This window comes from Melanotaenia boesemani, chromosome 17 (genome assembly GCF_017639745.1).
Source record: "Melanotaenia boesemani isolate fMelBoe1 chromosome 17, fMelBoe1.pri, whole genome shotgun sequence".
NCBI classification, from domain to species: Eukaryota; Metazoa; Chordata; class Actinopteri; order Atheriniformes; family Melanotaeniidae; genus Melanotaenia; species Melanotaenia boesemani.
In genome coordinates, this window is record NC_055698.1 from 3,285,990 (window position 1) to 3,302,424 (window position 16,435).

Below are 16,435 nucleotides of genomic sequence, written 5' to 3' on the forward strand. Positions count from 1 at the left end.
CTAAATGTTAATGTAGCAGTTTAATTATCCGTGAAGTCTCATCATCAGGTTACTTCTGGCTAAATTTAAAAGTACAAAAAAAAACAAAAAAAAAACAACTCCATTATGACTAAATATAAAAAAACTATATGAATATAAAGTCAGAAATAATTTTGTTTAATTAATTTTTTAATAACACATACAGTATAATGAAAAACCTGTTTTATCTCGATCGGATTTCCAGAGCGGAACCTTTTATTGGTAGATGTTTCTTTACAACTGATTTCAGTCACGGACGCCAACTCCTGTACATGCGCCATTGAAAACAAACGTAAAAGCGACGGCGGGGGATTGCGCTCGCTTTGGTTGTATTCAGATTTAAACCCCAGTCCAGATTTCAACAAACGTTTGTCACATTTATAAACAATGGAGACTATTCTAGAACAACAGCGTCGTTACCACGAAGAGAAAGAGAGGCTAATGGACGCGAAAACTAAAGAAATGTTACACAAAAAGTCCACGGTAAGCTGTGTCGCTATAGCTTAGCATTAGCATCAACTTACAGCGTTAGAAACATTTCACTAAAAATTATTTTGTTAATTAATTTGCTTATTTTTACACTTTTGTTTCAGCTTCGGGAACAAATTAATTCTGACCATCGAATAAGAGCCATGTTGGATGTAAGTATGAAGTTGGATGTATCCTGAAAGGCTAATGCCGATTAGCTAATGCCATTATTTCCTTCAATAAAATACTAGATATCCAACCTCTCTAGGAGCACGAGTGGTCATCTACTTTATTAAATGTTGGAGATTGGAGACAGGTCTTCACAGCTGCTTAAGAAACATGTTTGCTTTTGTGGGAAGCTCACACCGCTGTCCATGAATGACCCTGTCATGTCAAAGGCTAAATATTTGCTCTCATTACACATCTTGAGGGTCGTAACAGACCAAAGGAAAAGCAAAAAGAAACAACTTTCATAATTTTATCCTTTAAATTACATTTGATGCTGAGATTCATTTATGTCCCGTAATTCTCTAAACTGCTCTGTTTCACCACTTTATCTTTGGTTACAGGTCATAAAACAGATTATATTGTATTAGTGTCGTCATCTTAGTAGTAACACTCATTTTATTAGCAGTAACAAAAGAGACGACCAAAACAAATTCATTGTGGTAAAAAGCCACAAACTTATAGGCTAATAAAATAAAGAACAAATATTTTTTTTCTATTAAGTCTGAATAGTTTTGCAGCAGGACTAGACAGTTTCATTACCGTGAAGACATTTGAACTTGAAACAGAATCGTAAACATCCTTTAATTTCAGCTCTGCATCACAAGTCAAACAGAAAGAAAGTTTCATCTTTGTTTCTTCTGACAGAGGTATATGGATGTGAGCGCAAACCTCAGAGACTCCTATGAAGACAAAGACGGGTATGTTTTTTTTTCACTATCAGTTTCACAGATGTAGAAAAACTGTTTATTGCTTAATCATTTTTTCACCTTTTTTATTTCCCTAAAAATTGCTCTTACAACTTCAATTTGTTTTGACTGTGTCTTCTCGGACCAGCATGAGGAGAGACGAACTTGCTGCCATTTCAGGGCCAAATGAGTTTGCTGAGTTCTACAACAGACTGAAACAGATAAAGGAGTTTCACAGAAAGCATCCGAATGAGGTATGGAACTTTCCAGACAACGGTCCCTTCAGACTGAGTTGGAAACAGATTCCCAGTGAAAACTTTGTCTTGTTTCCTGTAGATTTCCATTCCAATGTCTGCAGAGTTTGAAGAGTTGATGAAAGCCAGAGACAACCCCAGTGAAGAGGCTCAGAGTAAGTCTTAATCTTTCTTAACACCTTGTTTCAGAATAGAAACTCAGCAGTCACTTTATTAGCGCCACATGTTCAACAGTTAACACGAAAATCTAACTAGCCAATCACATGGCAGCAACTCAACACATCTAGTCATGTAGACGTGATGAAGATGACGTGCCGAAGTTCAAACTGAGCATCAGAACAAGGAGGAAAGAGAATTTAAGTAACTTTGAACATGATATGGTTGATTTTCACACACAACTGGGGCTGCAACTAATGACTATTCTGATGGTCGATTAGTCACCGACTATTAAAATGACTAGTCGACCAAGCAGATTTTGTATCTCATGATTATTATATATGGATCTTATTTCACTTTCAGCTTTGAAATCTTGCATGAGGTTGTTATGTAAGTCCGACGTTCCTCCTCTTTAAATGTTCGAGCATTGCAGACGTACGTCCGTGGTACACAAGGTCCGCTTTACAAATCTCACATGTATTTAATTAATTTTATAAGTTTAACTTGAAGTTATCCCAGACTTTTGACGCTCTCTGCCGCCGTTTTACTCCCTGGTCTGCCGCCATATTTTTCCCCTGACAGACTTTATTGCGCATGTGCAACTCTCAGCAGAGATAAAGGAAGAAGACGATGTCTCACTCTGTTTTTTTTATTTATTTATTTTTTTGTCGACAGTAGTCGACGGCGAAATTCATTGTTGACTATATTTATTGTCGACTATTGTTGACAACGTTGACGAATCGTTGCAGCCCTACACACAACCATCTCCAGGGTTTCCAGAAAATGGTCTGAAGAAGAGAAAATATCCAGCGAGCAGCAGTTGTCTGGACCAGGATGTCTTGTTGATGTCAGAGGAGAATAAGCAGAGTGGTTGGAGAGGATAGAATTTACCACAAGTGACTCTATAAAGCATTTTGGTTGAAATTACGTGAAAGAGCACGAGGAGTTTGTTGCCTTAAAGGAAAGGCTAAACTAACCACAGCAATAAGAAACGCTGAAAAATGCTTTTAAAGAACGTGAGGAATTTCCAGGTGAAGGCCAGAAAGCCACTGAAAAAAGGGACAATGTTTTAGAATTTATTGTCCTGGATAAACAGCCCCCGTCCTTTGTCGAAAGCATTTGCTGCAAGTCCAACTTCAAGATTGTGTTTATTAGAAATGAACTGATCTGAGTTTATTTACTCAACAATTAAAAATGTTCTGTGCCAATTTTCATGTGTTAATAAAACATGAATTATATAAATAAATATCAAGGCTGTCAAAAATAACACGTTAACAGCAGTAACTAATTTAATTGTGTTAATTTTTTAAATGGAGTTAACGCTCTCTCATCCCCCACCATTTTCCTGGTGAGAGGGTTCACCACCCACACCCCTTCATTAAAAGAACAACAAAAAAAAACTTTTTCTGGAGTTCTGTATGAATATGGCTTCTCCTCCTCTTCCTCCTCCCTCTCCTGCTGTTCTGTGATTGGCTGTCGGTGATCAGCTGATCGGCTTTTCTGTTGCTAGCGCCGTCGTTCATATGAGGAGGAAACCAGCGGTTTCTGGTTCATCTCATATTTACCCCAAAGTATTGTCACTGGACGCTCCAGCAACACAAACATTTATCAGTCTCTCATCAGTCAGACTCATTTCGCTGTCACGGGAAGCTAAAGAATGAAAGATGTAAATAACAACCTATTTCAATTACATATTGTTTTCCTTTGTTTTATATAACTTCTCAGTATTGAGGTTTGCCAGGTTCACGGCTGTAACATCTACTAGTCATCATACACTCATGCACACATCTACGAAGAGATCAGGTTCAGATATCTGTCGAGAGTGAAACGGCCAAACACCAAGCAAGGTGACGTCTCTGGTTTAAATCGCTGCTGCTGTGCAGATGTTGGAGACACAGGTCTGATCATTTTGGGGTCATGAATGTGGTGAGAGGAATTATGAGCAGGTTCTGGTAGGGCTGGGCGATATGGCCTAAAATAAAATCTCAGATTTTTTATAATCAAATCCGATTTCCGATTTTAATAGTTTTTTTTTCTTTCTTTTCTTTTACAAAACACAGAAATATGCGACACAATGCATCCGTCATCTCTTTCCATCTGGATCCTTATCATACAGGATCCACTGCAGGAATAATTCCCCTGATGAAGGTTGTCTCTTAACGAGGGTTTGTGGGTTAAGTTGACTTCTGCATCTCGTAGAGAGCAGCATTTCTCACTGCTGTTATACACACAGCTAAATCCCAGGCGTGAGTGAAGGGTCACTTCTCTGAAAATCTGTCAGACACCGTTCTGGTGTGGAGGGAGGGCGAAGTCTGCTGCTAAGTAACTATGACAGAGTCAGGAGGATCCAGATATAGCCCCACATTCACTTTAGATCCATCATGAGGGTCCAGAAAGAAGTGAAGCCCAACATAGTCTATGATCGGAAGAGTGAATCCTTCACTATAAAACCTCTTCATCTCCATGGAAACCAGCAGGACCTTCATGGTTCATCTAAAACAAAGACAGTCATAGGAGAACACGTTGGCAGTGTTTTTAGAGCTAGAATCAAACTTTTCACCACAAATAGCTAAATAGCTCCAGAGTTTCTGTCCCACCGTGGTGAGACGGACGTCTCTGGAACCAGCAGAGTCTCTGCTTTCATGTGACTCTTTGTTTGTGTGGAGAAATTAGCAGCTGTTCTTATGTCATCATTCTCTCAAATTATGTCTCTGTCCCAGAGAAAGTCCACACACATCTGAGCCATGAGATAAATCCCAGTTAAACCTTAGTCAGTACAAACAGAAATTTCAGCAGCACAATTTGTTGACGCCATTTTTGTTTGTTTGATTTGGTTGGTTGACATCTGATATATGAAATGAATTGGGGCACAAATAAAAAGTAGCACAGTTGATTTATACCACCATCACGGTAATATTACCCACACGCCTACAGTGTTTTTAAATCCAAAAATACCCCTGCTGCGTGTTCTTTCCTTTCTCTAGCTGAGGCTGTCTTCTCTGTAGAGTCCATGTGTAGTTGTGCGTTTGGTTCTAAATCCATATTGCCGATCGCACAGTATGTTGTGTTTTGTAATAAAATCATTTGAGAGTATCTGTTTGTCTCCTGTTTTATAAATGGGTATAACTAGCTAATTTCATTTTCTGGGGAAATTCACGTTATCAGGGACTGATTACAGATGTGTGTGAAAGGTTTGGCAGTGTATTTAATTATGTCTTTAACCAAGAACATTTGAAATCCATCACAGCCAACGGATTTTTTACTTTTATCTTTCCTGACGGTGTCAGTAATCTCTCTTCATCCCTTCCTTTATGAATTTGGTTTCTTTAAAACTGGTATTTTTACTCTCTAGAGTCTATCGCTGGTGATTGCAGTATCCCGAGCCAAATTAGGACCAGCACTTACAAGAATGATTAAATTTGCTAGCAGCCTTATTTAACTCATTACTTGCTGTATTGTTTTTATCCAGGAAATTGTTGGAATAGTTTATTTTTCCACTTTTCTTTTTCATAATATTATTGAGTAGGGTCCGTGTATTTTTAGTGTTGTTTCTGTTGTCCTCTAACAGTTTCCTGTAATGATCCTTTTCACAATTTTTCATTATTTTTGTATTTCTTGTGTTTTTGTTCATCCTCCGCAGTACTTTTCCGTAGAAATTCTTCGTGGTATATTTTCCCGAGATCTGATGTTATTTCACCGTTCAGACGGCACGTTTTCAGATAAATGACTAAAATCTTCCGTCTTCCTCAGACATGGTGGATTTCACCGATGAGGAAGGATACGGCCGCTACCTGGATCTCCACGACTGCTACCTGAAGTACATCAACTTGAAGGGAGTGGAGGTTGCGATCCTTTAAGACCTGCTTAATTCTCTCTCATGCAGGAGATGAAGCCATGTTTATTTTTCTACCCCCTTTCTCTCTGTCGCTATAGAAACTGGAGTACATCACTTACCTGTCTTCATTCGACCTGCTCTTTGACATCCCCAAGGACCGGAAGAACGCTGAATACAGGAAGTACGTCCGTCTGAGTAACGCTCCGTCTGCGCTGATGTAAAACCTCAGAATAACGTTTGCGTGTTGCCGGTTGTGCAGGTACTTGGAGATGCTGCTGGAGTACCTGCAGGACTACACAGACCGGGTCAAGCCTCTGCTGGACCAGAACGACCTCTATGGCAAAGTCCTGGTAGACTTTGAGAAGAAGTGGGATAACGGGACCTTTCAAGGCTGGCCAGTAAGTTCCCTGCTGGGACCAGCGTGTGGGATGAGGTTTGGTGATGTTCTCACCTTGTTTTGCTTTTTGCAGAAAGAGACGAGTAGTGCTTTGACACATGCTGGAGCTCATCTGGACCTTTCAGCTTTTTCCTCTTGGGAGGTAAATCAGAAATCTTATATTTAAATGCTTTAATACTGACATGAATGTGTTTTTAAATGGGTCTTCATCTGTGTGTTGTACAGGAGTTGGCGTCTTTGGGGTTGGACAGACTGAAGTCGGCTCTCATGGCGTTAGGACTGAAATGTGGAGGGTGAGGATGCAGAACTTCTCCGTTTTAAAGCACATATCTAAAACTACAAAGAGTTCTCAGAAGGCGACGCTCGATGCAGGTTCAAGTCTTTCTGTGCTGTGTGTTGGATGTAGGCCAACATGTGAGCCCAACTGAGCTGAGTTCAGTGTTGGTGGAAGCCAAAATAATTCTTTTAGTAAATGTCAGCACACCCACCTTATCTATTGATTTCCACGTGGGTTATCGCACTCTGTAAACATCTGGCTCTCACTGCAGGCTGTAGAGGCTTCAGCAGCCTCAGAGTGTATCTAAGCCTCAGTCTGAGCTCCTCCTCCTTTTCTGTGATTTGAAGAGCCGACACAGGTGTCTGTGTTTAATAGATACGAGCATCAAACACGTCATTAAACATGAAACATGCCACTGTCATGTACACATGCTGCCGCTTTTCATTTAGTCCAATGTTCAGTAGCTGTTAAAAGAACATTCACAATGTTTTTATCAGCTTGTATGTCATGACTTCGGTCTCCAGGCCAGCTCTGTGGATTTCCCAGCCAAGTATGAGATGACATACAACTCTGTTATAAACTCAGTCCATGAATCTGGGAGAGAGTAGGCCTGTCACGATAACAAATTTAGCTGTACGATAAATTTTCTCAGAAATTATCGGGATAAACGATAATATTGCGCAAAGCGCTAATGTGTCATTTTGAGACCATTCTCAACTAATATAATGACATATGCCATAATAATGCAAGTACACATTTTCAAAGATCAATAAACTAAATAAATAAAAGCGCCTTTTCACATACGCCGGGACGCCGGCCCAAAAGTAATGCGGCCCACTGGGAATCCTCCCAAACCTCTCGATTAGCCGGCATTGCTCTTAATGTGTATTTTGTCAAATACGCTAGTATATAGGCTGACTCTATTTGCGTAATGTGCCTGCGGATTACAGGGGTTATTACGGTAGACCAGGAAGTGGGGGCTTTGTACTGACGTCGTAAGCTAGAATGTGTGTGTTCTGCTTACATGTGGGGAGCAGCGAAATGATAAAAGAGGAGGTGCTTGCATCTATTATTTCTCCATTCGACTTATTTACATATTTCAGCATGAGAATCGGAGGTTTAGCGCAAGAGCGTGAGAAGCCACTTAAATACGCAAGTCTCACGGCCATTGCGTGTTGGCAGCCCTGCAAAACAAATGCGGCTTACCGGCTCGTGCTGCAACATGCTGCTGTCAAGTATGACACCAGAGAGATCACTCTGCAACAAACCAGAGCGTTGAGTCAAAATACTCCATAGTGAAACCTATTGTCATACACAGTTTATGGTAAAGGGGGGACTAATAAAAATTATCGCGGCCGGCAAACTTATCGTGCGCTTATTTTCTTATCGTTCAATTAATTGACTTATTGCTTATCGCGACAGGCCTAGGAGAGAGACAATCATTCAACACCCTGCTGGTGGTTTTTCTCGATGGGACTGTAAACTTCGACTCATCTAATTTCTTTAAACTTCCAATACCTTCCACCATCCTGATGGAAGTATGTGCTTTAGTTATCATCTGAAACATGAGCTCCAGTATTTTGTCTTCAATAATCAGTCACTGTCGATGAAACTGCTGATGAGAGAGACCGCTGTGCATTTAAAAAAACAATCAAACTGGATGTTCATGGCTGGTTTATCAGCCGAGTTTTATTGTGTTAAAAGTCTGAATCTATGTGTGTGTGGATAGGACTCTGGAGGAGAGAGCTCAGAGACTCTTCAGCACTAAAGGCAAATCCCTGGAATCACTGGATCCGTCTCTGTTTGCCAAGAATCCCAAAGCCAAAGGCCCGAAAAAGTAAGTGGCAAAAAAGGTTTTACTGTAATGATCGTAGCTCTCTGTGATGGCGCTCATTTCATAATTCATAACGTTTCCATCCATCACTCCTCCAGAGACACGGAGCGGAACAAGGAAATTGCCTTCCTGGAAGCTCAAGTCTATGAGTATGTGGAGATCCTGGGGGTGAGTTAGTCCTCGGCGCTGCTGTTGGAGGTTGGCGTGTTGCGGTTGGAGCAGACTCCGATGTGATGGATTACATGATGGTTTTTAATGTGAGTTTTGTGGGATGTTGCAGGAACAGAGGCAGCTGACTCATGAGAATGTGCAGAGGAAGCAGGCTAGGACGGGAGAGGAGCGCGAGGAGGAGGAGGAAGAGCAGCTGAGTGAGAGCGAGAGCGAAGATGAAGACAACGAGATCATCTACAACCCTAAAAACCTGCCGCTGGGCTGGGATGGAAAGGTCAGAATAAATGTAGTGCAGTTGGATTTTTAATTCATCTGTTGCTCTAATTCCCTACCTGGAAATATTTCCCCTAAATTTAACTACAGCAGTTTAGCTTGAAACTACAGACGTGCACACTCACCGCCTGTTATCAGGACCACCTTCTAGAACCGGGTCGGACCTCCTTTTTAATTCTTGTTGTGATAGATCGGACGAGGTGTTGGAAACATTCCTCAGAGATGTTTCTCTATTGAGCATCACACAGTTGCTAGAAAGCACAATTGTGCTTTTTTGCCTCCACTTTAAAGTCCGGCCCTCTGATGGCCCTCTGATGGCATGCCGTAGACAGCGACCACCACCTGCTGCCACACCTCTGCCTTTCAGCCGCGATGCCCATACTGTCTCCACCACATCAAACCTTTTTACGTTTTCCACTTTGTCTCTGAGGAGCTCAGCCTCACTATCTGTAAAATTCTGCTTCTTTACTCTTTTCCCCCATCAAGCCACCTCTTAACCTCTTTTTTATGAATCAGGAAGATTTTGTGCGCAACTGTTCCTGCGTTTGCTCTGCACGCGACTTATTAGGGCTGCAACTAATGACTATTCTGGTAGTCAATTAGTCACCGACTATTAAAACGACTAGTCAACCAATCGGATTTTGTATCTCATAATTATTAAATGGATCTTATTTCACTTCCAGCTTTGAAATCTTGCTTGAGGTTGTTAAGTAAGTCCGACGTTCCTCCTCTTTAAATGTTCGAGCATTGCAGCAAACTTCCGTGGTGCACAAGGTCGTCTTTACAAATCTCACATGTATTTAATTTATTTTGTAAGTTTAACGCGAAGTTATTTCAGGCTTTAGACGTCCTCTGCCGCCGTTTTGCTCCCTGGTCTGTCACCATATTTTTCCCTCTTAGCAGCGATAGGAAAAGAAGACGATGTCTCACTCTATGTTTTTTTTTTTTGGCCGACAATAGTCAACAGGTAAATTAGTCGACTATTTTTATTGTTGACTATTGTCGATAGAAATAATTGTTGCAGGCCTACCACTTATACTGAGCTTTCCTAAGTACAGTTTTATAAATGAGGGCCCTGGTGGCTGTGGAGGCCGTTGGAGTCCAGTGAACTCATCGTCATGTTCTAGAAAGCAGGTGGAGATGATCTGAGTTTTGTGACATGGTGCATTATCCTGCTGGAAGTAGCATCAGAAGATGCTCTCCCCGCTATTTACTATGAGGCCAAAGCACCTACTGATCCATCCTCAGGCGCATCACGCCTCTGCTCCTGCTGCAGCACCCGCACACGGCCTTGCTACATCTGCTGCTGGTGTCGGAGGTTTTCCCCAGCTTCTTCGTAGCTGCTTCCGCCTCCGTCCTGCAGGCCACGTTGTTCTTCCAGCCTTGCTGGCTGTTGCCCTTCATAAACTCTGCTAGACGCTCCTGTGCAGCTGCTGCAGAAACACCTTTGAACTGTTTGGGTTTCAGTGAAGACAATGTAGACATTTATTCCTAAAAGGTCCAGTATGATGTAAAATCCAGCATGGACCCATCTGTGCATACCACCTTTTACAGAATACTTCCACATTAACTGATCTAGAACGTGGGGAAACTAAAAATAAAACATCACAAAATCTTCTGTGGTCAAAATGACTTGTGGCTGAAATGGGTAGAAATGAGCATATTTCCTGTTCTCTACGTGCGAAATATTAAAACTAGTTTTAATGAAAATTCACCTACTTTTAGGGAAAAATGGTCAAAAGGACTGTCTTGACCGTTCTAGTGTTAAACCATACCATGCTGGTACTAAGGAGCCCAAAGTGGACCAATAAAATATCCCCCACACCATTACCCCAGCAGCAGCCTGAAGCGTTGATCTACGGCAGGGTGGATCCATGTTTTCACGATGTTTCCACCAGATTCTGACCCTGTCGTCCACTTTCTCTCCCAACACTTCTTTTATTCTAATCATACAAACTTTCTGTGCATTTAGTTTCCTGTTTGAACTTTGCTAACTTTGTTTTTTTTTCCCCTTCCAGCCGATCCCATACTGGCTCTATAAACTCCACGGTCTGAACATCAACTACAACTGTGAGATCTGTGGAAACTACACCTACAGAGGACCCAAAGCCTTCCAGAGACACTTTGCAGTACGTGTTTGTTGTCATGGTGGACTCGCTGTCTCATTAGAAGTATTAAATCTGAAAATGAAGTGTATTGTGTCTTGTTTTTTGCAGGAGTGGAGGCACGCTCACGGTATGCGATGTCTAGGAATCCCCAACACGGCTCATTTTGCTAACGTCACACAGATCGAGGACGCTGTCTCCTGTAAGTTCTGTCTTCGGGTTTTTAATTAAAGTTCCTGTTGACGTATTTTGGAGAGTTTGAAGAGTGTGTTTGTGTTTAACTCCAGTGTGGGCAAAGCTGAAGTCCCAGAAGGCGTTGGAGCGGTGGATGCCTGATACGGAGGTGAAGAAACGTCTAGAATGACTGGTTTATGACATAATGTTCTCTAAATACCATGCAGCTGCTCATTCTTTGACTCGTGCTTTTCAGGAGGAGTATGAGGACTCGAGTGGGAATGTGGTCAACAAGAAGACCTACGAGGATCTGAAGCGACAGGGATTGTTGTAGATGGAAAACATGACGGATAATATGAAATGATGTAACTTCTGCGGCGGTTCCTTTAAATTTGATTTGGCTCATCACAGATTTGCTTGTGTTTTTATTTGTTAGTAGTAATGTTGCTTTGCAGATGGTGTCCCCCTTTCACAACTTTGTAATGTAAGATCATTTAAATCATTTAAATAAACCAGTACTTTGTCACCGTGGTCTTTAAATCTTCTGTTCTCATAATGTGATGATTGAAACTTCTGGGAGTCTCTGTAGAAAATAAGAACAAACACTGATTTACAGTCCAGCTCTGTACACTGGTTTGAGTTTTGGTGTTTTAGCCCAAACAGCTCCAAGCCTGATGGGATGATTGATGTCCCCAGCAGCCTCGGCCTATAGCAGCAGGACTAAAGGATGGATCAGGGTCACCAAGCCAGACCTGCTAGAAGATTTATCAGGAAGAAAAGTTTGTAGATGATCTGAAGGTGGAGAGGAGGTCTACTTGAAGCCAGACTGGGAGGTGGTTCCACAGAGAGGGTCAGAAACCTGAATGTTCTGCTTTTGGAAGCTCTAGAAACCACCAGTAAACCTGCAGTCTGAGAGTGAAGCTCTGATGGGAAAATCTGAAACTCAGATCTTTTAGAACTTATGGATCTTGGTCACTAAGCTTTATTTGTGAGAAGAATTTTAAATTCTATCCTAGATTTAACAGGGAGCCGATAAAGAAGATAAAACTAGAAATATGATCTCTGATGATCATTCTCATCAGAACCATCGCTGCAGCATCTTGGATCAGATGAAGACTTCAGAACATTTCTGGGACACAAGAATAATCAGGGATTACAGTCGTGCAACAAACCCATGAACTAGTTTTTCTTCAACACTCTGAGACAGGATGTTACTCATTTTATTTCGTAGGTTTACCCAAATGATTTGTGAAGGGAAGATGTGAGATGTCGGAGCATTTTCACAGTATACACGTGAGTTCTAATGACGATGAAGTATGTATGGAAAATGGATTTATGTATGGATATTTAATGGTAGATGTTGCCACGTGGCTGGTAAACACCAGATGGAGCTCGTGCATTAGTCGTTGTTATTGCAACGTTATTATTGTAGAAACTCTTCGGTATAAACTTTGGCAATAAAACTGCAAAATGCCCCCTAAAAAACAACACAAAAAAATCCTCAGTAAGCTAACCTAATGACCAAATACGTCACACTTAGCAAGTTTATTAATGTTCTGTTACACGTCACCAAGCTAATTTTCCAGCTAACTAGCTAAAGGCAGCTAATAGCTGAGGTATTAGCCAAAATAGAGGAGCGGACAGCCGAACAAACACTGGTCCGCATTTCTGAACATACCTGCTAGCACAACGAAAAATGATGTATGTTTGTTTATCTGTCGAACGGGCTACTTAGATGGTATCCTGAGTTTCCGTAGTGTAGTGGTTATCACGTTCGCCTCACACGCGAAAGGTCCCCGGTTCGAAACCGGGCGGAAACAACTTTTTTTTTTATTTTTTTTTATTATTATTATTATTATTATTATTATTATTTTATTGCGTTTTTTCAGGTTTCTCCGGCTTAGACTTACCACAGACATATATGGTATCACCTCACGAGCATATACAATGTTTAAATGAAGCTAAATACCCTTAACTGAGTCAGTAAAACATGTTAAAAAGTTGTAGAATATGGACCAAAGGTAATTCTGGGGTCTCTGTAGTGACAATAATATGTTAATAATATAAACAAACTTTGTTGTTATAACATTAAATTAACCAAATGCATATTGTACTTGTTCTTTGACACAGTTTGCTTTTCTCTTACTGACTTATACTTCATTATTTACACCTTTTGTTTCATTAAACAGGGACAATATGATTTAACATGGTTCCGTACAGAAGATTCAACTATGTGCAGCTGAAGTATGAATCTTTAGAATAACATTTAGAGCGCGCTAAAACAAATACAAAAATGCAGCTTTCAGAAGCTTAAAGCGTCCTTGAAACATATGGAAAATAAAATAGAAACACCACTTGCACACAACACAATAACTTCCATCCATCCACCAGGGGTCGCCCTGGTGGATGGATCCCCAAGATATTGTTACCTCACCTCAATTTTAAGCCAGATGTTTATTTCCAGTTATGTTTTTATTTATGTTTGATGTGGGTGATGATGTTAGTGTAAAAAGGAGAGTATAACCTGGTATGTTATTGAGCATTGATGTTTAAACACATAAATCCTATAATTAGTATGAAAGTGGCCTGGGTCAGATTTAAAAATTGGATTTGCACCACTCAGACATTCAGTCATTAAAAATTCCGATATGAATCACATATGGGCAAATAAATCGGAAATGAGCTGCAGTCTGCAGTGTGAACAGAGCCTAACTCACTAACTCACAGTATGTGGCATTGCTGACATGGCACCCCTCTGAACCCCCGTCCTGTGAGCTACGTAGCTCGCAGAATACCGGTGCTGACTCGCAGTAACCCAGCCCCATTTACAGTACACAGCAGGAGTTTCTAATGAGTAATGACGCAAAATTACTACCATACCGCTGATGCTACATGTTAGGACAACAGTCAGCTGCTTCTCCGCCTACCAACTCAGAACAACGGTCACGCAAGATTGCGTAACTTCCTGTCTGTGGGTAGTTGTGTTGGGCAGGAAACAAAAATTTTTTGATTTTGTTTCCATGGTATTGGATGGTGTTTAGACAGAAACACTTGTTGATACCGAACCCCTTTCTTTTGGCAGGATTTGTGAGCATTTCCGATGCTAGTATCAGTATCGGCCCAACTCTAGCAACCATTGTTTCATCCATGCAAACGCCTCACCGGACAGTAGCTGCCTCCAGCAAATTTGCTAATTAACGGTAACACCTGGCTCATAATGCAGGTGAACGTAACATGGAGTCTGCAGTCAGTGCAAATTTTGTGGTGGTCCTGATGGTTGTGAATGTGGATCATTCTTTAGCCGACATCTGTCTCACTCCAACACCCACATCTTGACCCCCTTCTTGTCCAAACAAATGACAAGGAAGTTTCCAAATATACCCTCAGGCCAAATAAGTGATGCTGCCACGAGCTTTAGGAAATTTGTTTTAAGATAGTTGCCTGTGGCTCACTAAAAAATTAATTGTTATCTGGATCTATACTTACCGCTAAACAAGCAAGGTTCTGGCAGACTGTAAAAGTACTAAAACGTCATTTCACCTCTTTTTATTCGTCCAGAAATTCCACGCTGAGTGGAGCTGTACCATTTCATGCTGCATTTAATCTTTTTATAATGGCTCCTTGTGATGTGAACTCTGTTTCTAAGCTTCTGTAAGGGGGAATGCAGTTGCAGTTGCCTTTCAAATCTCAAACTGGAGCTGAGTAACGAGCTCTGCTCCAAGGCTTGACATTTAAAAGTGGGCTGCCAGCAGCCTGGCACAAACATGTAATTTTGATGTGCACAAGCTTTATGGAGACTCAGCCATCGAGGCATGGTATTACTCTCCTGAGAGAAGTTTCACTCCAGTTATTTCTTATAAAACATGAAGTCTGAAGCTGTTCATCCATTGAAGCTGGCCAATGGTTGCTTCCTAACACATGAAATGTTACCCTTTCAACTAATAAAAATCTTTTAAACTACAAGATTCACTCTGAATTTTCAATGGGACCTCCTCAAACCAACCACTAAACAGACCATTTTAGTGCTTGTGCTCGTAGGACCCCTTCTCTTTAATATATATATATATATATATATATATATATATATATTGGTTGAGAATACACAAGACCACCAAAACAGTCCTGCTGCAGTCGTGCACTGAGACATGAAGTACAACTTACATGACCCTGAGAATCTGTAATTGATGACCTGCAGGTCTCAGTCACCAAAAGACCCCCCAAACGTTCACCGTTTCACTGTGTATGAGCTGTCAGGCAGAATGAGGAAGACTTACCCAGTAATAAATGTTTTACCAGTCAAGCCATTTCACCTTTAAGACAAAGGGTGGCGGTGCAGACACCTGGGTATGACGCGGGGCCTCACAGGAAATTGGTGTCTTAACTCAATTGGTCAATATCTTCTTAAATTTATTCTTTAGATGAACTTCAGAAGTTTGTTTTTTTTTCAAAAACCTTTCATCAGATTCATGAACATGTTCGTAGACCGCAAAATTGTTAGTATTTTTCCACTTAGTGAATACCAATCTCCAATGAACTGAAAGGATAGACCGGCTGACCCTAGTTTGCAGCTAAATACCCATAAATGCCCATAAAAGGTCATGACTGATGGCGATGAGCAGACAGACAGACAGCGGTGAGACGGACCAGGAAAAATAAACAATGCCACGAGGATGAATGAAAACACAAAATGATAATAAATATGATAAAATGAAACCTGATTGTCCTGATTTCTAAAGTGATAACTTCTAAATAATCACACAGCGAGATTCAGATCACATAGAAGCAGTTTTATGTACAACCAGGTCATGAATTCATCCTGAACTTGGACAGCAGTCTGGTCTTAGGAGCACGTCAGGACGAACATCCTTGTACTGAAGCTGTCACTGGTGGCGACGGAGGTGAGGACCCCATTGCAGGCAGACAAGGCAGGAGGCAGAATCAGTGCAGGTAAAGCGTTTATTTACCAAAACTCAAGACAGGGAACCACACACGACAGGGAGTAAACCATAATAAGGATCTGAAAAAGCAAACTGAAAACCATGGGGTATTTGTAGACAGGGGAAGTAATTAGGAGCAGGTGAAGAGAATGAGAAATCAAACTAGGTGAAATAACAAGCCAGGAACAGAAAACTGAGCATATGAGGAAAACAGAAAGACTGAACTAAACGTGACAAAACCAGAAACCAAACCATGATCTACATCTAACACACACACACCAAAACCCAGGAACCATGACAGTAGTGGCTAAAGAGGAGAATCGAACACAAATTTTAATTACATAGCCTTCTGTACCTTCTACGTTTTCCTCATTTCCAGTTATTCCTGCTACTATTTACCTGCTATCCTCACTAAACCAACTCCAGCTCAGCTGCTTTGTGGCACCACCGTGCATCAGAAATGTCTTCTTGGCTTTATTCCAGCCATAGAGGAGCATTATTTTTCTTCTTTTCACACACACATAGAACTTTCTGCTCACTGGTTGATCTTTGGCTGCTCCTGATTGGACGTTACCGTCAATCTAAGCTCTCTGATTGGTGGAAAGTCTGACAGGAAGTGGCT

The 16,435-nt window shown here is 41.1% G+C and overlaps 1 protein-coding gene and 1 non-coding gene across 2 annotated transcripts; both read left to right on the top strand.

Moving 5' to 3' along the window:
- Positions 1–274: 274 nt before the first annotated feature.
- sf3a3 (splicing factor 3a, subunit 3) lies at positions 275–11,398 on the top strand. Its single transcript, XM_041967292.1, has 17 exons — positions 275–501; positions 612–659; positions 1,360–1,412; positions 1,549–1,654; positions 1,737–1,809; positions 5,561–5,652; positions 5,744–5,826; positions 5,905–6,043; positions 6,116–6,184; positions 6,268–6,335; positions 8,049–8,156; positions 8,252–8,321; positions 8,434–8,598; positions 10,616–10,726; positions 10,814–10,904; positions 10,990–11,045; positions 11,133–11,398. Exons 1-17 carry the CDS (start codon positions 406–408, stop codon positions 11,208–11,210), a joined length of 1,506 nt encoding a protein of 501 aa, XP_041823226.1. The 5' UTR covers positions 275–405; the 3' UTR covers positions 11,211–11,398.
- A 1,225-nt stretch (positions 11,399–12,623) lies between these two features.
- Positions 12,624–12,696, top strand: trnav-cac. The gene has a single exon. It is a non-coding gene; the product is annotated as a tRNA-Val (tRNA).
- The last annotated feature ends 3,739 nt before the right edge of the window (positions 12,697–16,435 follow it).

Coding starts and splice junctions, on each gene's coding strand:
- sf3a3 (XM_041967292.1), top strand. CDS start 406: ATGGAGACTATTCTAGAACAACAGCGTCGTTACCACGAAGAGAAAGAG. Junction 1,413..1,548: donor TCCTATGAAGACAAAGACGG/GTATGTTTTTTT, acceptor TTCTCGGACCAG/CATGAGGAGAGACGAACTTG. Junction 1,655..1,736: donor ACAGAAAGCATCCGAATGAG/GTATGGAACTTT, acceptor TGTTTCCTGTAG/ATTTCCATTCCAATGTCTGC.